Source organism: Antennarius striatus, chromosome 8 (assembly GCF_040054535.1).
Source record: "Antennarius striatus isolate MH-2024 chromosome 8, ASM4005453v1, whole genome shotgun sequence".
NCBI lineage: Eukaryota > Metazoa > Chordata > Actinopteri > Lophiiformes > Antennariidae > Antennarius > Antennarius striatus.
This window is the reverse complement of record NC_090783.1, coordinates 7,329,759-7,357,506: the sequence shown is the minus strand read 5'-3', so window position 1 is coordinate 7,357,506 and position 27,748 is coordinate 7,329,759. Positions and strand designations below refer to the sequence as shown.

The 27,748-nt window shown below is 39.7% G+C and overlaps 2 protein-coding genes across 8 annotated transcripts; one reads left to right on the top strand and one right to left on the bottom strand.

Moving 5' to 3' along the window:
- Positions 1-66: 66 nt before the first annotated feature.
- On the top strand, positions 67-16,855 carry mttp (microsomal triglyceride transfer protein). 2 transcript variants are annotated; one of them, XM_068322110.1, is made up of 19 exons: positions 67-201; positions 1,200-1,387; positions 1,488-1,631; positions 3,519-3,626; positions 3,723-3,839; positions 3,924-4,063; positions 4,140-4,290; positions 5,165-5,322; positions 6,466-6,634; positions 6,923-7,030; positions 7,179-7,391; positions 7,484-7,695; positions 7,802-7,899; positions 8,091-8,212; positions 8,381-8,608; positions 9,226-9,350; positions 11,688-11,858; positions 11,967-12,110; positions 13,912-16,855. In XM_068322110.1, exons 1-19 carry the CDS (start codon positions 141-143, stop codon positions 13,967-13,969), a joined length of 2,715 nt encoding a protein of 904 aa, XP_068178211.1. In that variant the 5' UTR covers positions 67-140; the 3' UTR covers positions 13,970-16,855. The 2 variants fall into 2 exon arrangements, with proteins under 2 accessions (XP_068178211.1, XP_068178213.1); XM_068322112.1 differs by lacking the exon at positions 13,912-16,855 and having other exon boundaries at positions 11,967-13,690.
- On the bottom strand, positions 7,831-26,293 carry LOC137600461 (uncharacterized protein C4orf54 homolog). Of its 6 annotated transcripts, XR_011036940.1 has the most exons (5): positions 21,941-26,293; positions 18,511-18,652; positions 17,976-18,079; positions 16,799-16,860; positions 8,703-9,312 (listed from the first exon to the last, which is right to left on the bottom strand). XR_011036940.1 is itself a non-coding variant. In XM_068322109.1 (2 exons), exon 1 carries the CDS (start codon positions 26,246-26,248, stop codon positions 21,965-21,967), a length of 4,284 nt encoding a protein of 1,427 aa, XP_068178210.1. In that variant the 5' UTR covers positions 26,249-26,293; the 3' UTR covers positions 16,884-18,652; positions 21,941-21,964. The 6 variants fall into 6 exon arrangements, 1 of the variants encoding a protein (XP_068178210.1); XR_011036942.1 differs by lacking the exons at positions 8,703-9,312; positions 16,799-16,860; positions 17,976-18,079 and adding exons at positions 7,831-7,929; positions 8,021-8,149; XR_011036939.1 differs by having other exon boundaries at positions 17,976-18,652.
- Between the last annotated feature and the right edge of the window lie 1,455 nt (positions 26,294-27,748).

Below are 27,748 nucleotides of genomic sequence, written 5' to 3'. Positions count from 1 at the left end.
GGAGTCTGCCCTCCCCTCCGATAAAACATAATAGGAGAAGCTTGGCGTTGATTTGTCTTTTCTTTTTTGGCCCTTTAGTGCATTTCAGCCGCTGACTGTCATCTGTGGCTTTTGAGTGTCCAGGACGCAGAGAGGACATCATGTTAACTGTGGCTGTGCTCTTGGTTTGTACAGCCTCCTGCGTGTCAGCCTCTGCTAAAGGTGAGTGGATTGGTTTTTTGAGGTAGTGGGGATGTCAGGGGCCCCAAAATGTTAATTCATTAGAAGCTAAATGGATTTATTTGTGACAGGATGGTGGGAAAGTTTTCATTGTCACTCAAAATAATTTAGAGGAAATTTGACTGTGTATTGAAAACTTTAAAATCTTTCAATGAATGAATCCTGGTAAGATTCAGTGACCAAAAAATCAGTGTAGTAGCTTTAAATGGATAAAATGCCTTTCATATTTTTTTATTATCGGTATTTTGCTCTTAAAAATGTCAGCCGGGTGTCGACCCGGACTTTGTGTTTACTTTTTAAAAAAAAATAAAAATCTGTGACTACTGTCCAATACTGACACGTCAGTCTGTCTTCCCTCGTGGCCAAATGTCATATCCACCAGAGGAAGTTGACATTAGTAGAGCAGAGGAGAGCTTTTTATCTCCTGTCAAGCTGAACGACCTTGTTCAATGGCGGCTGCTTGATCACATCAGTGCCACGTGTGAAGAAAACACACAAATAAAAAATAACAATAGGAAAAGCATGAACTTGTTATTTCAAATATGCATACTATCACCTTAAGTGTGTCCAGAGAGCTAAAAGCATGACGCTGCTTATTGGTAATTTGTGCACAAGTTACTATTTAGTCCCAGATTTATTGTCTTTGTCCATTTGTTACTTGAATGTCATGATTACAAGTCTGTCATCTCGTGCCGTGAGGAGGAAATGTTTGGTATTTGTTAGTCATTGAGGTGAAAACATTTAAAACTTTTATCTGGGATTTTGTTCTGATATTGTTTGCTCCCAGGGACCACATTAAGATTTCTTTAAATATTTGCAGATTGGTCTAAATAAGTATGTTGTAACAAGAAATTGAAGATGACTGAAAGGAGATAACTAATCAGAAATCAGATTTTTTTCTACTTAATATTTCAGACATGAAATCAAACCAATAGTTAGGTAAAATGCTCAGCAGTCACTCTCTGGCCGTGTTTCTTCAGGTGGTGCTGTGGGACCCCGGCTGAACAACAACCAGCTGTACAAATTCAGCTACACCACCGAGGTGCTGGTGGGCCAGGGGAGGGGGTCAAAGGAGGGCAGCGGGGGCTACAGGATATCCAGTGATGTCGATGTCAACCTGGTTTGGAGAGATCCCATCAGCAAAGATGACCAACTGGTTCAGCTGGTGGTATGTTGGTTCAATCATGTGACTCACACTTTTGATAAGATTCACATGCTGCATGCCAAGTAGACGTCAGAGTGTTTGCTTATTTGATTTTGTCTCTCAGATCTCAAATGTGAAGATCGACCACACATCCCAACGATCAGGCAAGGAGGACATCCTCCATGGAACCACTGCAGAAAGCATTTTAGGGAAGGCCAGAATCGGAGCTCTGACAAAACCTTTCTTTGTGCATCTGAGAAATGGAAAGGTAAGAAAATGAATGTTGTTTTTAGTGGCCCCTGTAGGGAAGATTCTGCACTTACACCTTTGGTTTTTAATACTGTATGTGTAAGAAGAGGATGGTAATAATTTATGAGCAGCTGGACCACTTACATCGTCATCGCCTTTTATTTTGACATACAAATTGAAATAAAAACATAGATTTTAGGCAAAGTTTAACGTAGTTAATAATCACTCCTGGTTGGGACCAACAACAATTTGTGAATCACATGATTTGTTTTCAGATAGTTCATGACTTCATACAAGTGAGCAATAATTCTAACAAGGGTTCGATAATGCAGTGAATTTTTGTATTGTGGTATATTGCAGTGCTTCTTGGTGTTTTGTGATATGTTTTGCGATGTATTTTTTAAAAATCCTGTTTTGGCAGTACATGGATGAAAAAAAGAGGAAAAGTATCAGAAAATATTCTACATTTTAAAACACTTATAAGACTAAAATACTCTTGGATAACTTACAATGTAACATACAATTTTTTGCACGATTTAAATAATCTGTTAAAGTACCATCAGCGTAGATATGTTTGACCCTTGACTTATTACTGGTATTTTTTTCTCAATTAATGAAGAATGAGAAAATTCAGATGGCTTAGACTTCTGGCACATCATCTTGGGCATTTAAATTTGAATTATACACATTAAATATGTGATATTTTTTGACACTAACATAGGTTGTTGTCAATACAAATGCAAATGAGACGTCAAATTTTAACAATGCAGCACCCTACCGCTGATCTCCTCAGAGAATGAATGAGCTCACCTTCATTGTATTGGCATGATGATGCTGGCAGGAGGAGTACGTACAAAGGTCAGCAAATTCAGGAATGAGCAAACCTCAGCGTGGATCCATGTGGGTGGATGAGGCTACCTTCATAGTGGGTGTGAGATGTTTGAAGTCATTCACTATTACCACATTGTTATCACTGCTGATTATCTGTAATCATGCATAATTGCCAGCAATAGATGACAGGCTGGTCATAGAAAGGGAAAATAAAGCTGAGAGTGCTTTATATCTAACATGAATGTTTCAATTTATAGAGCTTGTGGTTAGCTAATTAAATAGATTCAGTTAGCTATTCAGTTAGCCTGAAGAAAGCTTTTAAACTAATGATACCAATGTGACTGTTGCTTTTATGAGCAACGCCATAAGCGCTGTTTAGTTGCAGTGCGGGAAATATCCGCGACTTGCTTGACTGTTGTAGGACAAATGCACCGAGTAGCAATAGAGACTCTATTTATGGGTGTCATTGCTTTTATTGCAGCTGAATGTTGCACATGAATCTGATAGTGTGTAGGAGACATTGTAGGACGATGCAGTCGGCTGTTTTCTCCCCGCCGTAAGCCCCTGAGGACACATCCATTTCAACATTCATTACTGAGCCAGACTGAAGCCTCGTTTGAAAATTGTGGGGTGTGACATGATATTTCTCGAGATAAACTAAGTCCACTTGACTGAGGTTTAGTTTCATTACTTTACTATGACATCAATAACATAAGACTGACTTCTCTTTCATGGTGGTCATTGCTATGTAGTGATGCACACTGAGAATATAATTAGCGGAAATATTCTGCGTGCCACTTTTTAAAAAGTGGCACGCAGAATGCAGTGTTAATACAAAAGTATCCTGGTTTTGTTTTTGATCTTTTATTTCTGGTGTTGATAGTCGCTGATGTCATGACCACAAACACGTGTGTCTATAGAAAGAAAACTGAGAACCTGAGAATCTTTGCGAACACATTTAGTTTTGTTGGCCTTTGTATCACCTGCTGCTTTATAACGATGACAGAATGTAATAGTAGCCATGGTTTGAAAGCATTGTTTAACGTAATGCTTTGTTTTTACACATTCACCGTAGACAAAAGCTTTTTACTCGTACCGGACTGAACCTGCAACCATCAAGAACCTTAAGCGAGGCCTGGCCAGCTTGTTGCAAGTTCAGCTAAAAACTGGGAAGGTTATCGAGGTAAACTTCATAATATCACCCATCAGTTTTATTTATGTCTTTAAGACTTAATTGAAAACAAACTGAAGTGTGAAGAAACTTTGTGTCTTGGAATAGAATGATGTGTCTGGAAGGTGCACAGTCGAGTACAAGGTGGTCAAAGGTCAAGTGACGAGAACTAAGATCCTGGAGACATGTAAGACTCCGGAGACCGGATTCACAACACACAGTGAGGTATGTCAGCATCCAGACACACTCATCTACTAACGTGAACTGTACTGGATCAATAATAATTCACATCTTGACGTGTCACCTCAGGTCTTGGGGGTGAACAAGGAGTCAAGTTCTGTTACAGTGTTCACAGTTAAAGATGGTTTCATTCACTCAGCTGTGGCTGAAGAAACTCACTCACTGGCTGTTAACACACACAGATCCACTACTGCTAAAGTTGTTTCTAGGTAAACACATGAATTAAGAAACAATGTTTGCTGTTATTTCTCATATGGGCGCACTAAATCTCAAATGTCTTTCCAGTCAGACCCTCACATTGTTACGGATGGAAGCTGGACCACTGGAGGTCGCTGGGAAGGATGTGACTGGGGTTGTCAAGTCAATCGATGCTAAACTGGCTGCTGTGGGTATTGTGGCAGAGAAGGTTAAATCCCAGTGCAAAGGATGCCCATCAGTGAGTAAGCCTCGATTTATACACAACAGATTCTTGAACAGGTGCTGGGAAACTTTACATACATCCACAAATCCTGTAAATGACTTGAACATTTTGCTGACATTTTCTGTGGCAGCAGCTCAAGCAAGAAATTAGTGAAATGACGTGAGAATTATAGCCACACAATTCAGTGTCCCACTGAGGATGAATCTTAAGGTTTTGGTGTTTTGTTAATATTTCCTTTAGCATCATCTTCAGCTTAAGAGTCAAACCACTCTGGTTTTAGCACCACATACTGGGCAAAAGTAATCACTTGTTCATCAACATTAACTTCAATACACCCTCTGAATGTGATACTATCAGGAAATCTTAAATATCACTTTTGTTGGGATTGAATTTTGCGATTATTGTTCCATTGACTTTGATTTCCATTCCAAAAAAAGCTTTGCTCATAGCAATTTATTATGTTTTTGAATACTGCACTATATACTGTATTTCATTAGACTGTTTTATCTCTTGTTTTTGACCTCTTTTATTGACTAATCTCAAAAATTAGATATTTGAGTGTAATAATTGTATATTGGGTGAATCTTAAAGAGGTGCATAAAGTGCCTCAGACTTTTTTGAGTCAGTACAACTTGGTGCCTGCAGCACTTCAGCGTATGAAAGCCTGGGCAGTATATATAATAGAATAGAATAGAATAGACATACACAGTTTAGAATGATATTTAAACAACAACTTTAGTGGTACAAAACACAGGTACAAAAAACAGAATAGTAAAAATAACACTAAATTATATAAATAATTAAATTAGTGTATAGATCCTGTATATTTTTGCACTGCAATGATTGACTGAATGATGATTTGTCTCATTAACCCCATTTCTTCCCTCAGCTTTTTGAACATTGGCAAGCTGAAAAGAAGCAACTGGAGCCTACAAGTCTGTCTAAAGCCATGGCTCCTCGCAGTTTCCTGGCCCTGATCCAGAGCATTAGGAAGGCGTCCAAAGATGAGATCCTTAAAGTTCTGAAGAGTGCCAGCAAGACAACTCTGTAAACAGACTCCTCCTTCTTCCTTACATCTTAATTTACAGCCTGACTCATAATGCTGCTGTTTTTTGAATCTTAACTTTTAAGCCTGATTGATCAATGGTGCAATCATCTTTGTGAGAGGAAAGGGGTCTGTGCAAGATGGAGGTGGAATGTAAAATAATCTTATAACCACTGGGGAGGGACTGTTTTGTTTCATCTTTGGGGCAGGACATAACACTTGAGGAAGTTGCATTCACAGTGTACACAGTGTTTTTCCTTTCATAAGACTACTTCATTTGTCTCCATGCACATAATCGCCATGGGACAGGAGACTGAGGTCATGTTTCTCCCAATATATGAAACATGGAACCTGGTTCCAAAACATATTGGGTGTGAAGCATTCACAGAACACCTCCTGTGTCATGTTTGCGTTCCTGTCAACAGCAAAAGTGAAGTACAGTGGAAAAGCTTTAAATATATAATATATGTGTATATATAACACACACACACAGTACAGTACAAAATACACCATACAGTATATGTGTGTTTATGATTGTACATGTTTAAGTAGTTTAAGTATTCATATAAATACAAAGGGTGGCACAGTGGCACAGTGGGTAGCACTGCCGCCTCACAACAAGGTGGTTTTCGGGTTCGAGTCCCGCTCTGTGCGGAGTTTGTGCTTCAGTTTAATTGGCTGGTCTCAAATTGACCGTAGGTATGAGTGTGTGTGTGTGTGTGTGTGTGTGTGTGTGTGTGTGTGTGTGTGTGTGTGTGTGTGTGTGTGTGCATAGTTGTCTGCGTCGGTGTGGCTCCGCAGCGCGCTGGCATTGTGCCTGGAGTTTCCACTGCCTCACGCTGTTAGTCAGCTGGGATAGGCTCCATCTCTCTGCGGCCCAGCAGAGCGGATGAAGTGGTTGAAAAAATTAATGAATGAATAAATACACAGGTTTTGCACATTACTACCCTTGCTCTACTTACATTTATTTATTTATCATATAGTGAATATGAAATTTTTTTCAGGTTTAGGCAGTCTTGCTTTTTCCCTGCTGCAGGAATGGCCAAGATAACGATGAACAAAGCCACACCCCAGCCCTCTCATAAATAAAAAAAACCCGTTAACAGAAAGACATTTGTTGTGTTTACTCTGTTTTCCTGTTTCAGACCTCAGCTGGTTGATGCTGTGACGTCCTCTCAGACCGTCGAATCTCTGGATGCCATGCTTAAATTCCTTAACTTCACTGATGTTAAGGGTTTGGTCCTGCAGGAGAGGTTCCTCTACGCATGTGGCTTTGCGTCACATCCCAATGAGAGAATGCTTCAGGCTCTACTGGTGAGTATCGTGGTCTGAGTACCAGAACTGATTTATTGTGCATTAAAGTAAAGAATAAAACTTACCTTCACGCCATAAAGTCAGGAAGTTTACTTCCTCCAAAGTTTGATAGTTTTAAATCACGCAACCTTGCAAAGTAGAAATTTCTGTGTACAGTACTACCACTGTTTTTACTGCACACAAGTCTTGAATCTGGGACACTATAGTCATTAATGACAAGAAAAGATGATACACGTTTACTGAATTGGTGATGTTTTACCTGTGGGGCACTAATGTTCTACTTTTCAGGGTATTTCAAAAGGAAAGTTTGGCAGCACTGACATAAAAGAGTCAACGGTGATCATTATGGGGGCTTTGGTGCACAAACTGTGTCAGAAAGGATTGTGCAACTCACCAGTAAGTAGGAGTAAATAGGTAGCTGCACCACAATAGTGTTTTATTTTAATGCCAAACTGTTTGATGCAGATATTTCCTTTGTGAAATGAATGATTTGCATTCAATTTAACAGCTGACAAGAGTTTTCATTTGTATGTTTGTCGCTCAGACAGTGATGCAGGTGAAGATGCTTCTTTTAAACGGTCCTGACAGCACAAAGGTAGAATCTGAGGTGCAGATGTATCTTCTGGCTCTGAAGAATTCCATGCTTCCTGAGGCTATTCCCATCTTTACCAAATATGCAGAGTCATCAGTGGGAGCGTACTGCACCATCGCCCTCACTGCTCTGCAACGATATGACGTCAGCCTCATGACCCTTGAGGTAAACCTTGGAGCGTATGATACTTGCGATTTTTCATACTATGAGGAGGCGATGAGCATGTGACAGAAAAAGAATGTGCTCCATATTTTTAGGTTAAAAAGACAGTGAACAGGGTTTACCACCAGAATCGACGAATTTATGAGAAAAACGTCAGAGCTGCTGCTGCTGACGTCATCCTCAGCAGCAATCCATCATGCATAGAGGTCACAAATCTGCTTCTGTCTATTGGACACCTGCCTCATGAAATGAATAAGTATATGCTGTCTAAGATCCATGACATCCTCCGCTTCCAGATGTCTGCCAGGTTTGTTATGGAGCAAATTTTTTTTTTTAAAACAGAATTTTACAAAAAGGTCATTTTTCCATTACCCTGCACAGCCATTTATTGTACACTGCATTTCATGTTTCAGCAAAGTTATACAAGAAGCAATGAAGGACATGATTTCCCACAACTATGACCGTTTTGCAAAAATTGGCTCATCGTCTGCGTTCTCTGGTTTCATGGCACGTGAGTAATCAAGCCTCATCTCTATTGAGCCTGAAATGAATAACAGTAAACGTCATGTCAAGATTGACAATCTGAGATTTCAAAATCAGCCAAGTCAACAATGTAAAACAGTAACAATGACCTTTATGGTAGTGTGTTATGCTTGTTCAGTCATCAGCTCCACACATGACTGAGTTCTGTAATTCCTACAGAATCTGCTGACGTCACCTCCACATACAGTTTGGACATTCTGTATTCAGGATCTGGGATCCTGAGGAGAAGTAACATGAATATTTACGGTGCTATTAATGGAGCAATGCTACATGGACTGCAGGTAAAGAGAAGATACTCAATGAAGGAACATATTTGAGATCAGCCCTGGTGTTGTAGCGCAAATCTGTGTAAAATAATCCTGGCTTTCCTCATGAAATAAATTGTATTTTCCTGTAGTGTGTGTAAACAGCTCATCTAGGTTGATTTCAGCTTTCTTCCTGTCTTTTAGGTGGCAATTGAGGCGCAAGGTCTGGAGTCACTGATTGCTGCCACACCCGATGAAGGAGAGGAAGACCTGGAGTCGTTTGCTGGGATGTCGGCACTGCTGTTTGATATCCAGCTGCGGCCCGTCACTTTCTTCAAGGGTTACGCTGACCTCATGTCCAAAATGTTCTCAATGACAGGAGAACCCATGAATGTGGTGAAGGGTCTCATCCTGCTGACTGATCATTCTGAGGTAAGGAGTTTCTACAGTACACACCTTCAGTGCCTCTTTACACTACCGCTTTATTCAATCATCCAACTCCTTAGTGTGTAAAAATATACATTTTACAGACTTTGACAGTAAAGATTAATGTTTGCATACCATCTACTGTAAGTAATCAGAACTGGAAATCTGGACTAGACTGAAGTGGTACCATTATTTTCTTATGCCTCCACTGCAGGCAGACTGGGTCATTTTGGAAATAATAAACCCACAGCCTTTTTTGTCATGTAGGACCTGTTTACTTGGTCAAATACTGTACATACACAGTCATAGACTTACAATGACACCTGTTGCTCTTCTGTTGTCCAGTTTTGGCTGAGAGGGTCAAAAATAATGGATGAAGTATTTTTTTGTAAAAGCAAATTATTCCCGAGAGTCCTTGTTCTGATGTATTCAATGTCTAAAAATAATTTAGAGAGTTTTCTACGACAATTTATATTGCAAATTCTGATTTGCTCACTCATCATAAATAGATTGAAGTAACCCGTGAATATTCACGTTACAGCAATTGTTAATTATAAATTATAAGCAAGTCTTTTATTGTGATGTGTTTTTGTTTTTCTTCTGTCTTGCTCATCTCACTTCAGGTATTCACGCTGCAGTCTGGTTTGAAAGCGAGTGCAGAGTTTCAAGGAGGGTTAGCCATTGACATCTCTGGAGGCATGGAGATCAGTCTGTGGTACAGAGAATCCAAGACCAGCGTCAACAACAGGTACAGACCAGAGGAGAGACATGTGCTGTAATACAGTTGCTGGGCAAAGGCCTTTGTAAAATACAGGTGATTCTTAGAACACAAACTGTGACCTGAAGGACAGTTGATTTTTTAGGTTCGAGCTATGTCACTGCTCTGTAAATAGATCTGTGTTGATCTTGCTTTCATGTGAACTTTGGACGGTCTATAAGTGTTGCCTGATTCATTTGTTCCGCCAGCATCTTGGGCATGCTCCGATACTGCACTTCACACCGGTCTAATTTTTACATTTGTGGGAATATGACGACAGTTCTATCTGGTTCTCTATTTTAAAACTCAAGAGTAGCAGCTGAAGATAGAGCACATCATCATGCTGGTATCAGTTAGCTTGTGGCATCCGATGATGAAACAGGATTTGAAGAGCAATGCTACAGATTTTAAACATTTGAATAGTGACATAGCTGTGCAAGACATGGCTGCACCTGTCCTTTTATAAGGGCTAACATTATTAGGTTTAAAACAGTAAACTCAAGAATTGGATTCAGTCTGATTTTTAATGCTTTTACATAAAAATTGTTCATTTATGTAATTAATATACAGTTTGTACCGTATATATTTATATACAGTATTTTACCATGCCACGTTTTATTTTGGCAACGCAACATTTGAAACAATAGCCTGCATAGTGACTTTAAATTTGCTTATGATTCACACTTTAACTCTGCATGTAAATTTACACAGTGATATAAAAAAAATTAAATGTGAAATTTTGTGATGAACTAGGATAACTTTTTTTTTTTTAAAAACCCACTCCCAATGTGGTGGAGTTGATACATTTCAAGCAGCGTTGTAAGCAATGAAATATGTTTTTCATATTTCCATATACAGGGTTTTGTTCACATTTTTTATTTGGTTTAGAACATAGGAAGATTTGACCCATGATCTGTGGAGGGGAGTGGCAGAGGCAGGTGAATGGATCAGCATATCAGTCCATTCTGATAATAGACTGGCAGGTTATGTATAGAAACAGAACAAACCACACTGGCATTTTTGCCAAGGCATGTCTGTGGGCAAAGCTACACAGGTCGGATGATCAGCTGGTGTGGACACACTTTGATAAGTGGAATAAGAGAAAAAATTGATAGAAACTGAATGACATAAAAAGGATCTTATTTTAGGGCTAATAATTTGTCGTTACAATCGTAGTGCGCCCTCGGCCCTTGCGGATAATGCCTTCCAGGAACCACAAATGATTAACAAATTCCGTGATAGAACGACAGACTTTTCACCTTATTATATACTTTATTTAAACATTTATGACCCTCCCCATACTGATATTAAACCACCTTCTATCTGTATTACTTTTTCCCACACTCTTATCGACTATTCAAAGCACTTTTGTGTCTCTCGTAAGTCAGAGACCCACGGAACCGAGCGCACTTACGGATGCCATCAGCCAATAGAATGCTCGTACAGTATCACGTGACTGCCCACCAAAAATCCGCAATGAGCTGAAGTCGCGACCGTTCATGCGCGAATGCACGAGGGCGCACTGTACATATAAAAAAATTAATTAAATCAAAATGATGTTCAATATGTTGCTTTGTGTATTTCACTTAAAAATGTTGTAATGTAAAAAAGGAACTCCTGTAACGGTAATGACATTTTTTCCTTCTTCTTACTACTTTCCTTCTTACACCTCCTTGTCCTTAGAAACGTGAATCATCCCACATTTATATGAAGTGGAGAAGTATCCTTAATAAAACGTAATAAATCTGTATCGTTGCACATCATTTACAAAACATTTATGTAGATTTGTAATGTAAATTTGCATAAAATAATGCTCTTTGTACATGTACCATATAAAAATACGACAAATTTTAATATGACGTCATCTTTCACAAAGGAAAACACAGTTTTTGTCTTCAATCTATTGCCTTTTGGTTGCACTAACTGTGTACTGGTCGTGGTTTCAGGGCAGCATTGGTGGTTACTCGCAACGTCAGTGTTTTAAAGTCACAGACGAACAGAATCAGTGACTTGCATTTGAATTTACTGCAGACATATGTAGACTTTTGAGTCTACATTACACTCATTCATCATATCCTTTACTTTAAAACGTGAAGTGCAAGCACAGCACTCGCTTCTCCCTTCAAAGTGTCTCTCTGCTGCCATGCTGTCATTTTGTGGGATAGTCACACAGCACAGGTGATGTTGTCTATAAAACATATCCAATGCCACTATATGACAGTATGACCATGAAGTCATTCAAACTTACCCAACATTCATAAATGCACTTATCTCAGACCATCTCAACTTCCATCGGTAGCACTAACTGTATGCTGGTCTTGGTTTCAGGGCAGCGTTGGTGGTTACTGGCAACATCACAGTGGACATGGACTTTTTGAGGGCAGGTGTGGAGGTCAGTTTTGAAACAGAGGCATCGCTTGACTTCATCACCACCGTCCAGTTTTCGGACTATCCATTCTTAGTATGCATGCAGATGGACAAAGCTACTTTCCCCATCAGGTATTGTGACACCCTCTCTCTGTAGAACTGGTTTCAATCTCTTTTGGGGTTTTAATGTTGCATTGGTCCACAACAGACCTAATTATGTCTTTGATGATGTTTTTTCAGTGAATACCTGACCAAGTATGAGAGTTCATCATCAGGAAAAAGTGTTGTGTCTCGCAAGAGGAGAAAGCAGTTTATCCCTGGATCTGAATTCCCGCTTCACCAGGAAAATTCAAACATGTGCAAGAAGGTTTTCGACTCTAGCTGGTAGAGGATTTTTAAAAAAAGGAACTACAGGAAAAAGAATTGTTTTGAAAAGAGGCTGTATTGTATTCAGGGACAACTTCACACCTCATCCTCATGCGGTGAAAGACTGTAAGAGATAAAAGTGGTGAATATTTTGGGGTTCTTTTAGCAACACATACAGTGTTTACATTCCTTTGAGTATTTAAGTCATTTTAATTTGATATTTCAGTTTGAAATGAGGAATTCTTGAGTTGTGTTTTTATGGATTTCCTTTATAATGTATTTATGATGGACACACATATGCTTTATGCATAGCAATAAAAATACCACTGTAATTTTTCCCAACATATTTACAGGATAGATGCACGTGTAAATATCTCAGTTCTGTCAAGTTCTGTCACCGTTCCTTTTTTTTTTTTTTTAAACAAATGTGTTTATGAAGGAGGAGCAGGTCACACACTTGAAATAACTTATTGACTAAAGTACTCTCAATGAATAACAATAACATAATCGTCACTATGAAGAGAGTGCATTGGCTTCACTTAAGATTTTAGGCAGAGAAATGAATTCATGAATGCTTGAATGTTTTTTTGTTTTTGTTTTTTGCTTTTTTTTTGTACATGCTGTAATTGCTGTGTCTGAAAATATCTGGCTGTTTTGAGGGTTTTGAGCTACTCTGAACTCGTTTCCGGTTAGGCAGAGCTCTAATCAGCTGACAATAAATGCACTGGAGACACTTTTGACTTGAGTTTGAATTCAGATTTAGGAAAACAACATGTATGGACAAAAATTTGAATGTTCCTTATGCCTTTAAAGGGGCACTACACCAATGTTACAATCAAAATCAGTTTATACTGTATGTCATGTGACCATGTGGTGTGACACAGCCTGTTAAAAGAGCTCTGCTCAGCATAAGATACACTTAACACAAACTCAAATGCTTAACAAAAGATTGGCTTCTGCTGCTTTGACATGTATGCATGTGTAATACTAGAGAGCACTCAGGTGTACTATCAATCCTTAAATGCTATCTCATCCTGCAGGATTTATTTTTCTAAATTAGTTGATGGGCTTTCAAACAGAAATACAATATGCCCCACATTATGTAAAAATACACCTTAAGATTCAGAAATGATGCAAATGAACTTCCACACATGAACCTGACGTCTTGACGCCCTACAGGCCTGCTGAATACAGTACATATATTTATATTATAGATCATATGATGGTTGTTGCCTGTTGTTAGCCAGGAATATTTTTCTTTATATGAGGCATTAGAAACTTGCTGCTTGTAGTTATTTCCTATTAAATTAACAAAAGTGCTACTTCTTTGGTCCAGGATGACACATGACCATAATTTTTTCTTGAACGTTCATGATTCCTACAAAATGAATCTTTTTGGAGGTCACTTGATTTTCACATCTATTTGCTTTCGGACCAAAAGGAATGGGAATATTCCTTTAATCTTTTTTAAAGTTAGAAAGAACTAGAAAATCTTTCAATCTACAGCGTTGCTGTGCCTAGAGTCTCACAGATCCACTGCAGCATCGCTGTAGATTCTCAAACAACTGATACAACTGATCCCACTGAATGTTCTTGCCTCCTGTTGGTTTCCATTGAGAATCATTTTTGTCTATATTGATTCTGTGCAGTGTAGATTACACTAGACTTACAATCATTTCTTTATTGTATATGAAACCATTTCATAGCTGCACTTTTTCATGATGTTTACGTGTGTATTTCCAATGTTTTTGTGCCCTAAAGTAACACACAATCGCTGATCCAGGTGATGCACTAAATCTGGAATTTTCTTCTATCACAGCTATGACATGAGAGCCTCCCCTTTGGCAGCCAAATGCAACAACTGGGCCTTAATGTAGATTCTTTGGAAACCACCGAGAGCAGCTGGGGGCAAACCAGTGTCTGCCAGTCTCACTGCATCCATGGCAACCAAGTAAACACAACAGCAAACTGTCAGGTTAAACTTAAGCCTCTGCCTGGGTGATGTTTCAGTGTCACCAGAAAGCTAACCTTGCATGGAGGCAGATGCCAAATGTGAGCTTGTGTTGGCATAAATCTTTTCGATTCCCTTTGACCCTTGTCATTTATTTATTTTTTTTGTATGTTTTTAGTGGTGAAGGGTTAGCAGCCATGTTTCACACTGCAGTCATTTGTGATAAGCAGGTCAGGAGGAATAGAAGGCAAAAGAAAAACTCAAATCTGTCCACATAGACATGTACAAATGTTCACTCATGCCCATGAGACATGTACTAAATAATCACAGCATACAAAAAGGCTGGAGTCAGAACAACAGAGTTTACATCACATTCCTATTGTACAGTATATGTCTATTGGTTGTCTGCTTACAAGCAGAGGGCAGTAAAATTGGTTACGTTTAAACATGGTCAGTCCTTGAAGTGTTTTAAATTCACAGAAGAACAGAATCAGTGACTTGCATTTGAATTTATTGCAGACATATGTAGTCTTTTGAGTCTACATTACACTCATTCATCATATCCTTTACTTTAAAAGGTGAAGTGCAAGCACAGCACTCGCTTCTCCCTTCAAAGTGTCTCTCTGCTGCCATCCTGGCTGCTGTCATTTTATGTTATAGTCACAGCACAGGTGATGTTGTCTATAAAACATATCCAATGCCACTATATGACAATATGACCATGAAGTCATTCAAACTTACTCAACATTCATAAATGCACTTATCTCAGACCATCTCAACTTCCATTAACCATCTTTCTTTACACAAATGCGATTTTGATTAAGTTAGTTTCTCATATTTACCTGCAACAACAGCAGGTTAGCTGAAAGACATCTGGAAGAATCTCTTTAAAACAATATTGTATTATCAATTAATGATAAAGTGTTGCAAGAGATCAGAAATACTTCAACATTAGCACCAAGTGTTATAGGCTATAATTCATTAGTGCCATTCCAAATGTATGAAATAAAGTAATATTCACAAGTAAAGCTCATATGAGAAATGAAAGTTGTTCTTGTATGTTTTATATTTAGGACAGTATTATAAATGTTTAACAGGAGCTTTAATGTTATTTTAGCCTTTGTTCTTACATGGATGCAAAATAATATTTAAAATATATTATCATCTGAAATCAGAAACTTATGTCTTTTATCACCATTAAAGTTTGGTCAAGTTGCCATAATTATATTAAAACTCTCTAGTGAGACAAAGTACACTGTCATTTGTTTTTGAATACTTAAAATTAAAAGTTTCAAAATAATACATTTCAATTTCTAGATAATTCATGTATAAACTTGCACCATTCTTAATGTTTTCATTTTCAGTACATTTATTTTAAATCAAACAATTTAAAATATTCACATTAAGGAGCATAATTAGTCACTTAGGTACACAAAATTTAAATAAAATTTCTCATTTAAACTCCATAAATGCTCTCCCAAGTTAGTTTGAGGATCAAAATATGTTGAGTCTACTGAAATTAGTCTTGAAAATCGCAGCATGAATTCAAACTATATAATTAAATCAACTTATAGGACATTTCATATAGATTCTGTTGTCACAGAGGCATAATAAAATGCATTTTTATGGACTGACCAGCAGCTCCACATACATTTAATATGTGTTCAAATTTCAGTATAAAGATTGCATTATAAATCTACATGGGATGCTTGTAACTATAACTGAGTCAAGTACTGTATTCAAGGGAAACAAAAGGAGAAAATAACCTCTGAACATCATCTTACCAGTTGTTACCAGTCAGTGTGTGTAATAAAGACCTCACACATTCATTCATTCATTCATACATTTGATCAACAGATCAATGTATGTTATCAAGAGGCACTAATAGTGTTATGTGTATAGACACACGTGTACCATCTAGAGGCTTTTGTCTTGTGTAATAGCAAGACTCCTTGTGGTATTCTCTCAGAATGATGAAACCCATAAATAATTCACAGCTACAAAGACAGAGCCATTCAAATCGACACCACTCCCATCTTCTTACGCAAAAGTGTAACATCAGGCAACTGAGGAAGTAATTGCCTAAATGTCTTGTCTGGTTCTGAATGGATTTCATTACTTAGGTAATGCAGACCTAATTACACTGTTAAACCAGCTCTTCTTCAGCTAAGGTTCTTTTCATTGCAAAATGTGCTTTTGAAACATATACATCCATGATTTACACACTGGTTATTGTGCTGATATTTGCAATGTCTTGTAGTCATGAGACAGAAGTTACACATATTTAAGGAACACGAATCACAGACTTCTAAAACCATGGAAATGTTATGGTGAATCTGGTAAATTGGCATTAAATAGTTGAAATGTATATACTTGTGCAATGTTTACAATATGTTATATTTTTTACTTAAGTATTTATTTATTTATTCTTCACTATTACGCTTGTAACTGAAATTATGGGGCAAGTCAACCCTACCCCTTTCTCTGTGCAGTGGTCCCTGTCCCCTATGTAAAATAAATTGTGCTTGTTTTCATTTTTAGTAATTATCTTTTTGTCTGAAATAAACCAAGAGTGCATGACTTTCATCAACAGTGGACAATCTTATGGCAGCTGTTGTGCAATAGGGATGTATTTTCATTTTGCAAACTCTGAGTTTTTGTAACATGTTCATAGGCATCTACCATCTTGACTCACTCCTCAAAACACAAAAAAACAATAGTTTAATTTAACATCCTTTCAGATGTTGGAGCTTGCCTGTTCCACTTAGGTTGCTCCCATCCAACCAGGAGAAGAATCTCATTCTGTCAGTCATTACCCTAAAATAAAGAGATTTGCGGGTAAATAGGGCTCATTGACTTCAATATACGCTATTCATTCACCTCAATAATAGTAATATAATAATAATAATCTGCATTTAGCATCTGTCAGGTTGCTTCCATCCAGACTTAACTTTGCATAAGTCTCACTTAGAGCCCATAAGGAGTAATCCATCATTTTTATATTCATATTCCATTCATATTTAGAAGTGTTTCAAACTTACAGTTTGATAAAGCCAGTTAAACTACATAATCTGCACAAAACATTGATGAGATCAATTTCCATATCATGGCTGTGCCTAGAAATTTTGTCATGAACTGCATTGTCTGGGTATAAGACACTATCAATATCCATAGCCATAAGCATCTCATGGCAAATCTCACCTGCCCTGGGTGGTATAGTGCAGCGGATCTTTCTGATCACCTCCGTGATCCCTAACAGCGAAATGGACAAGGCCTGATCTGATCCTTCCTGCACTGCCCCTCTATGTAACATGTGTCAGTCAGGATCAGAAGTTCTTTAAAGTATTATTTCAACTGTCCAACACTATTGTTAGTCTAGGACAGGAGTTCTAATCCCATGCTTAGAACCAAGCCTTACATCTCCCTCCAGTGATATCTGACAGTTTGGCAGTGTCTCTTTGAGAGTGACCAAAAATTGTTCTCCAATGCTTCTGTGAATTCCTTCCACACCCATATTTTTGTATGACCACAAACATTTTAGTCCCTCTAACCTCCTGATATCTGTCTACTGTTTCAGTATCCTCCAAAACAAACAAGGCCAAAAGGCCACCATACTCACTACAAAAGTTCACTTGCATGACATATTGATCTTTTTCAATTAATTGTCGGGAGAGGCCACAACAAGAGCACGTTACTCTCTGACCTCCTAACTGTTGTATCTCCAATGGAGGTTTTGAACAGGGCCAACTACAATATATAAATACCTAAAGCTGTCAGTGGGATGGATAAAAAAATCTAACTAATACCTATTCAATAACTGTCTATGCTCTTTGGGAGTAAGGGATTTTTGTTGCAGTGCTAAACCTGGCCACTGGGATAAAGTGGAAACAAGGCTGAGGTACCGTAACACATTAAGTTTGACATATCTTTACCCAGAATGAGTGTTATGAGTCCACACACAATAAACATATCTCCTGGAGAGGTATGGTGGGTTGACTACTCATTTTATCTTTGTGATAAAATCATCAAAATGTTTCTGTGAAATCAGAAAAAGCACATTAAGAAACATAATATCAGGAAAACTGACTCAGTCAGTTACAGTTACACAACATTGGATATCAAGCTTTTTAACATTACCAAGCATTTTCATACCAAACCAAGATAGGTTATAGCAGCAAATCCCTTACTGAATTCAGCAAGATTGAAAAAGGAAGGTTTTTCCAAAGTTATATTATTTCACTTTAAAGACATTGAATTCATTGTAATAAAATAGTGACTTGCCAATAGTAATTTCTTTTGACGATACATGTTACAGAGCTCAAACAGACATTCAGGAGTTCTAAGCAGCAGTTCACTGGAAATTATTACAAAGCTGATATGGTATTATTGCAGATTATTGGCTGCACAATGTGGCTGAATGTGTATAATCCTAAAAAGTGCTGCGATGCATACAAATTACAATAATACCTGTTTCAAGAATAAGCAACACAGAAGGGTGAGGATAGAAACTGTCGTTGGCTGTTGTCCTGGGATACTGATCACAGGTAGGATCGGATGAGGGCAAAGAAAACTTCATTTTCGTTGAATGGAGGCAGTCCTTTGGAGATGTCTAGAGGTGACAGAGGAGATATAACGTGAGTGTTAAACTTCGATGGATCCAACAAAAACAAGGGGTCATATTGGATTTTTATTCAGCTTGCTTCCATTTATGATTCAAGACGAATTCCTAAAACAGTTTCAGTTGGTTAATTTCCTGGTTTTGATCCAGCTGTCCAGTTAAATCAGACCAAATCACTGCTGGGGGAAGGCTATCGGTTTGTGTTTGTAAGTGCCGGGGGTCAGCAGTGCTCTCCTCCTCCTTCTTCTCGCTTTAGAAAAAGCAGAGGGGGAGGGGGCTATAAAAAGTTGACCCCGTCTCAGCCCTGCAGACTCACTCCCAAGCTGGAGCTGCAGCAGCATCTGATCTCTCCGAGCAGCTGTCCTCTCCCTGCATCAGCACAACAAATACTTTACATTGCCTGACCTTTTCCTCTTGCATTACAATCCTAGCCATGCCCCTGCACAGCAAACCTGACACACACATACACACACACACACACACACACACACACACACACACACACACACACACATGCACGCACGCACATACATACACACACACACACACACACACACACACACACACACACACACATACACACCATGCTCTTTTTCACACACCACAACTCCACCCCATACGAGGCCCCTGCCTGCCACGCACCCAGCTGACATGTATCCCTCATGCTCACGCAGTTGTATTATCTCTCTGACACATTAGCTGAGAATGGACTGTGACAAGTTGAAAGCATGTTTACATTGTATGAATGTAGAAGAACCTGAGCATCCATTAAGTTTTGATGAGTAAAAAAACAGTGAACTACACATATCTTTAAGTATCTCCCCAAATATATTTCACTCCTTGTTGTTTTTTTTTTTTTTTTTCATATTCTTCTGTTTAGTGTCGGTCCTTCCCAAAATGTTTGCTTCATGTTTAAGGAACCAGAAAAACAACAAATTCTTCCCAGTCAAAAATCTTTTCAAAACCTTACAAAGCAGTCCACAAGGCACAAAAATCTATAAAGAACCTAAATACATTTGTCATATTCAGTTTGTGAATACTATCCTTAAAAACAGCATCCCTGACGTTAAGCACTTAATATCTGGTACTGAACTTTGTGTAAGTACACTTACCTAGTTTTTACACTCATAACAATTACAAGGTGCTTACATTTTATTTGGGTAACTAATAGCTACTTAGTACTTCTGAGTGCGAGATGGAAGTCACTACAAAACCAGCAGGGAGTTGGATGCACTTCCATGATGAACTTTCAGTGTAGATATCTGGTGATTGATAAGTCTGAGACACCACTAACATCATAATGCTATGCTGGACACAATGGAAATATTTCTTTCTCACAGTTTACGTATTTCTATTTTAGATCTCTGCTGGTACCATATTTTAGAGAACCCGAGATGATTCTAGACAATAATTCAGCTAATGCTATTATTCGGTGCCTAGAGCACTGAAAGCTTATTACTGACTCAGTTGATATGGTTTCATTGTTGATCTGCAGTCACAATCATGTACCAAGAAAGCTGCAGTGTGATCAGGGTGCAAGTCCAAAAAAAAAAAAAAAAGCTGCAAAATGATGATACAACTACAGAATTTTAATTGTTGGCCATAACGCAAGGGGCTGTGTAGTGAAACAGTGCTCACGTCTATGTTGAGAAAGGAGTCTGTCTCTATATACACCAAGTAATTAAAAGAAGCCATAGTAACACAAATAGAAAGAGTGAAGTACGGTGCTGACATGTGGTGGAGGCTCACTTTCACGTTGATTGTTTCCAGCTTGGTAACCCAAAACAGTAAAGGAAAACATAGAAAAAAGAGCCGAGGGCAGTGCCTTCACACCACGGTTTGTGCCTGAGCTCACTTGTATACCTAATGTGAAATGAAAATAGTACACGGCACAAATAGAACCAATAAGATACAAAATTTTGTTAAGCATACCATTTAGCTCATTGAACATCACTCAGAGGCAGAGACACAGCTGGGAACTGGTCTGTACTGACTCCACATCACTTCCTCTGACATCAAGACTGGTGAGGTATCTTAAATGATTTTGGCAGTCCATGTTGCAACAGGAGGATTTAGCCTCTTTGATGACACTGCCTATAGTACGACTAGCCACATTCTGAGTGCAATAGTCAAAAGCACAAATACTGGCATGATGGCACCGACCCAGGTGACTCAAGGCACAGTCCCTTAGATAATTTTGACCATGTTCCTGGACTACCAGTTTCACTTAAACCTCCATTCATGGAAGATTCACTGAGGGCCATGTTGGTTATAGGACATGCAGCACATGACATGCAAGTCAAGGTGATGGGTCGATATTTCCTTTGATCCTATCATTGAGACGAAAAATAAAGAAATCCTGCCATCACCAGAAAAGATAGCATCCTTCATCTAACCTAGGTCTAAGGGGCATTGATCACTTTTTTCCTGTGATGTTCGAGATGATGGTTCACAGTGTGATCCAAGTATTGTTTTCAAAGGCCCAAAGGATGCCAACCTTCATATTCCTATCTGGGAGAGTCGCTGGCTGATCTTGAGGTGTTCTGATGAGGAAAATATTTTATCCTGGTTCTTCTCTACAGATGGCTGGTGGAAGTTCCTCCACAGCTTGGGAAGGGGCAGAGAGCAAATCTGCTTGAATTACCCAATTAGAGTATCTGCCATGCCACCAAATCTCATTATACCATGTATAGTGACAATAAAGGCTTTCTATTTCTATTTCTATTATGTACTTCTGAGATTGTACAGCAGACATACAGTATATAGGCAGATACCGGAAATGTTTGTTTTTTTTGACACTTGCCAAGCTTGAGAATAAACCGTAAAGCAAATCACGCAAAATAGCTCAATGATGAGAAAAGGGAACTCGCTTTGGACTTCAGCTGAAAATCCATCTCCCAGCAAGACCAGTCACAGCCTAGTGGAGTCAGGTTACCTGTCATGAAGCTGCTGCATGTCTATTAACACTGACAGTCCAGCACATGAGCTGGACTGCTGCTTTAAAATATTTGCTAGACAGAAATGATGTATAGACTCAATGGATTGACAAAATACTCTTGGCTCAGACTTCACTTTGCTAATATTAACATATACAATGAGAACAAACCACAAAACGACCTCCAACAACAAGAACTCTAGTACTGGGACTTTTTACATTCATGACAAATGCAACAGAATATGTTGAAAAGAAGGTAAAAGAATGGCATACACAAGAGTTATGTTTTCAAATACACTAGTTGAGAGACTGTGAATGAACATTAGCGATTTGTGCTAACTTACATGTGTGATGAGAGATTTCCTTGGTCACCGATGCTCCACTACAAAGCTCATCGTAGTTCCATCAAAGTAGGGTGGAGCGATGATTCTTGGACCTTGTTGTGTGGTGATGCTTATAACTGGCTTCCTTCCAGAGGATGTTGTACCGCCTCTGGCAGTCACATGTCCCAGGTTCACAGGTAGCTTCTGTGGGCTGTGTGACGCCTCACTTGTTGCACTGTAATATGTGTTCTCACCCCACATTGCATTAGTTTCTGGTTTAGGGGTTCTGGTAGTTTTAACCATTTCTGTGCCTCCTTCTATAGAGTGACATGGTGACTGTGGCAACACAACATGGGTTGGCAGAGTGGGTGAGGGGATAAAGCCTGGGTATATCATGTAGGTGGGGGTATATGCTCCTGGTTTCAGTGCCATGGGGGACAAAGAGAGAGGCACAGGAGTGACGGGGGCGACAGGTGCCACAGGAGAATGGGGTACAGGTACATCCACATACTGGCCAGTCTCAGTATCCAACAGTCTCTTTGTGGTGGCCTGTGTGGAAGTGTCCACCAGGTAATAATGTCCTGTGGTCGGGTCCAAAAGCATTTTGCGTTGAGTTTGTGTGAGCGTCTGCCCAGTTGAAGGGGCAGGTGATATAGCCGAGACAGAAGGAGACAAATACACCACCTGTTGTTGTGTTTGAGACCCTGCTGTTGCCCCAGTGTTGGGGTAGATGTTTGATACTGGGTATTCTGTCACTAAAGGAGACATCTGCTCCAGTGTTTTGACTTGGCTTATTTTTGAACTTACTTCTCCAGAAGCAGGCTCTCGATTCAGTATTCTGATTTCATTTGTGCACCCCTGCCCTGGTATGGATAAATAGTTTTCAGAGTCCGGTGCAACCATAGGATTAGTGGGAATGATGTTGACCTTTCCCTGCTCCACCTGGCTGTTTTTCAGGGTCTCTATTTTCATAGACAGTGGAGCCACTAGAGTGTTGGAGCTTTTCATAGTCGAGGATGTCTGCACCACAGAGCTTTGTGAACTATGGTTCCCAACTGAAGTAATACTTACATGTGCCTTATTGCCAAAATGAAGGATGTTTCTGTTTTTGGATGTTTCATCCTTCTGTAATTGCGTTTCAAATGAGTCAGTGTTATAAGGAACGTGTATGAAATTCAGAGCACCTTTGTCCTCCTGTGCTTTGCTTGCGTCTGTGGTATCTGTCGAAGACTTAGTAAACCTTTCAGTTTGCATCATGTCGATCTCTTCAGCACCCTGCTCCTCATGAGCAATAAGCGACAATACATGGCTGTCAGTAATTGGTTGTGGAGCTTGAGTTTTCCGCTTCCATTCATTTCTATCATAGACATAAAGCTGCTCCATTGTTCTGACAGCAGCTTTAAGCTTCTCTAACACAGCCTGCTTAGGTATTTTAGGTTCATTCTTCTTTTCAGATAGGTCACCTGCAAACTTCTCTTGCCTCTGTCTTGTCAGTTTGGTTTCAACATGTGGTTCTGACAGCTCAGGATGTACCTGCTTGGTTAAATTATTTGACATCTGGCTAGTCACGCAATGCAATGGTGTATTTTCACTTTGAGATGTTTTAAGTGGGATCTCTGCTTGTTTGTCAGACTCCTCGGCTATCTGTTGCTTAGCATTTGTTTTTACAGAGTGACATTTAATTACTATAGGAGATGGTAATGAATGTTTAATCGACTCCTTTGTGGCAGTTTCTTCAAGTTTATCAGCTGTTGAGGAACTTTTGCTGTCACTTTTATCCAAAGAAACAAATCGATATGAACTTTTGACCAATTTACGGACATCTCTCACATTATATATTGGTGTTTGAAACTTGCACTTAGTGTCTCTTATGTCTCTAACTGTGAAGTTTGGGATTTTATCTGAAGCAAAATAATTTTGACACTTTGCATTGCCTGCCATCCTGAAAGTGTTAACAGTGTTGTAACTTATTTTAGGAGTTAACAAACTGGCAATATTCAGCGTACAGCCTTTATTTTCTTTTACACTTCTAAGGCATATTTTTATCTCAGGGGTTTTTCCTGTTTTCTCTTTTACTTCTTTGCCTAGTATGTTTCCATTATTGTCTGTTTTGAACTCTTTTTCACATTTCTGTGGACCAGGACAACTTAGCAGATCTTCTGAATATTCCTTCTGTTTTGAAAAGAGCTGCCAGCTTGGTACAAAAAGCAGCTTGGTCAGCATGCTGCTTGTGTCTAATCCCTTTCTGTCTGTGGTCTGTGGGTCACTTCCAGATATGCTTTCAGCCTCTTTTACAGATTGTGGTTCATCCTCTTTCATTGAGTCGACAGCAGCATTTTGATCAGGGCTAGGTGGTGCCTTTAAAGGCGAATGTTCCAACTCAACTGAATCATCTGGTGTTTTGTAGCTTTTATACTCCTCTTTAGGGTCGCAGGAATTGGGTCTGCTACCCTCCAGATGCTGATCATCAACAGAATTCATTGAGAATCCTGAGCTTGTTTCTGAATGCTGTCTTTGGAAGCCTCTTCCTTGACTCCTGTCTTTAATTCCATCTTGATCTTTTAATTGAAAACACGGAGAGATTGCTTGGTATGTGTCACAAATTTCGCCTCTCTCCATTTTGCGCTCCTGTTCAAACTGCATCTTTTTAGAAATCACATTTTTCAACAGACTCGATGCAAAAACCGCCCTTTTGTGTGTACCCCCTGTGCTATCCGTGCGATGATATCGCATCTCACACCCTGACCTGGCCAACAAAGTCCTCGTATCTTCGTTGGCTCTTGGTTTTTTGGAGCATTTTGGACGCCTGGCGCTTTCATGCTTTTCCACATTACAGCGGACATTGAGCGTAATTCCACTCGGCTTTGGGTCAGTATTTACGCTAGAGGAGGACGACTGATGAGTTGTTCTCTTGTTAAGCGAGTACAATTTGGTTTGTGGAGTCTTCATGCCGGTAACAGACTTACCATGAATCTTACTGTCCACAATCTTATTCATTTCCAAAGATGCGCTGGAAGACTTGTGCGTAATTACCCCTCGTCCTCTTCCTCTTGATATGCTTCCATCCTTCCAGTAAGAAGACCATTTATGCAGCCCATAATCCGACATTGAGGACTCACTGGAGGTGCTAAGATTAATGGCATCGAAATATGGACATGCTAAGCTCCGGAAAGACTTGGCTGTTAAATTACGCACCTCTTTATCGGCGTCGTCCAGCTCGCTGATGGAACTGGACGCCCCGCTGGAATATTCATTGATATCTTTCCGTCTTAGTTTGGTTGCAAGGTGCTGACGGCCCGGGGCAGGGATGAAATATTTGGCCCTGTCACACAGGGGGGCCACCATGGCGCCAGAGCTCACAACAGAGAAATGGCTCCTGTCTCCTGTCTTATTGTCAAAGATGTTGACAGGTGCGTTCACAGCCCTGGACGATGTTTTTATTGATAAATGTATTTCCCCCTTATTTACGTCTCCACTTTGGTTTTCACACACGCTTTCATCTGAACTCGCGCATTTGTCTGAGTCACACAGATCACTATCCTCCTGCTCGGTGCTGGGAACTGCTACTCCAAGCTTTGACTGCGTTTTTGCGCGGCTCCTGCCCTCCAGTATCAATGTCCCCTCCTGCGTGTCATCGCTTTCAAAAGACGCATAATCCACAAAGGAATAGACCAAATTGTTGTCTTCAAAATCCCAACACGTCCCTCGCCCCAGGTCGTAATCTACATCGTGATCGAGCTCGGTCAACTGGATTTCGTGCGTCGTGATATAATGAGACTCGTCTTCCACGGCGTCGGATCCACAGTGGTCTGACAGCACCGCACTGGCACCATCATCAGACTCCGTTTTACTGTTTAGATACATGTCCGTGTACTGGAGCTCATCACTCTCACTTCGGAAGTGTTCACTGCAGTCGAGCTCGGTCTGGAGCTGCTTGTCGTTATCCGAGTCCTGATCGCTGCTGGGAAGTTCGATCAGAGTTTCCAAAGGACGCTCATCCGAAACAGGCCCCGGAACGGAGGAGCGCCTGTCCCCCGACTGCTCTTCAGCCGAGTCCCCTGACATGGGCTCCTCTTCTCTCTCATGCTCCCTTTGCTTTGAATTGTCACATTTCCCAACAGACAGCTGGTTCCCCTCGCCAGTGAAACTTACTTTCACTGTTTTTGTGACGTCCGGTTTCATGTTCAAATCCACATAGTTAGACTCGTCACTTTTAATCTCGGTGGCGTGGTCCTGACTGTCCGTGTCCTTTGTCTTGTCCTCGGGGAGCAGCTTCCTGTGAAGTCCGGTGACATCTCGATAAGTGAGAGTTTCCTCCGCTGCTTCCATTTAGTCCGGTCTTACCCTCGGGTGGTCCTCCTTTTTGATGTTATCCCAACACAGGACGGAAAACTCTGCAGGCTGGTGGGACAGGAGGACGCAGAGCGCGCCAGGAGGGCGAGTGGGTGAGGGAGGGAGAGAGAGACGGGGGTAGTCCTAAAGAGAACCCCCACCGTGGTTGTGTCCCATGTGAATGTCAGTGTGAAGAGTCTTCAAAGATTTACAAGTCAGCCTCCAAGAAGTGCCAAGATTCAGCACCTTTTTTCAGAAGAACAGCTCCACCAGAGTTTTTGCAGGTTTCAATGAGCAGGCTCTCTAAACATTACAGTCAGGAGCACAACACATATTAAAGCCTGGCATGCCATAGGGAAAACAAAAAACAATGCTTGATGAAGGTTCCAATGAAATAAATGTAGCAAAACTGTCATATGAAAAGTAAAATCATTGATAAAACTTAAGTTGTACTGTCAAATCTACAGTAGATGTATAAAAAAAATTCACATTATTCCATTTCATCATGTCATGTTACCTGGAAATTATTACTGATGCATTTGTGTCTAATCATTCATTTATTTGCACGTTTCATCTGGTAAAGGTGGGGATCATATTAACCCTCAAATAGTTGACATATTTGAGTCAACTTGACCGACTGCAAGTCAACTTACTTTGTACAGTGTGAATTTTCAGACTTCTTTAATCCGTGCCTTGTTTATCACTTAATTTATAATGAAACATTAAATCTAAATTTAGAACAAATACAAATAAACATTTTCTTGCATAGGCAATGAAGTTGGTTCTCAGCTTGACATTTGAGCACTGTTAATCGAACTGAGGCCTTGAGTCAAATTAGAATTGACGGAATTAAATTGGACTTTGACTACAAAACTAAGTAGTAAACATAACAAATCTGAAGTCCAAAATCTGAACTCTTGTTGTCAATAGGTCAACATATTTACATGGTGACACAGGGCAGATTCGGATTAAACAACTTACACATTGAGTTAGTACTATCTATACATGGTTGTTCTCTAGTGTTGGAAATATGAGAGTACCTTGGGCATGTAGAATATGCGGATATAAATGTTTAGCGTGAATATGCATTACTATATTACTATCACTACATACGTTACTTAATATTTGTGTATGTGATAGGCCATCGGAGTTGAGCCATCGTACGGAAGCAGCTGCTTCTTCACCACCAGCTGGTGCCAGTCAGCCAGAAGAACTATCTATTCATTCATCCAAAGATGTAGCCCTGAGCAAATCTAAACTGTTGTTCCTTTTTGTGCCACTAGGCTAATAACAGCTCATGGGAGATTGGACATTGAGCGATGATGTTCAACAATCATATTTGCCGTTAAAACAATGCTAATTAAAGCTATCTTGCATGATAATAACTAAGTTTTTGGAACTCTGTCTAGTGTTGAAGACACAACTGTTGTTTCTGCAGGGCCTCACTTTGGTGGTATGCAGCAGGGAGGGGTTTGGCCCAACAGTTGCTCCATGTGG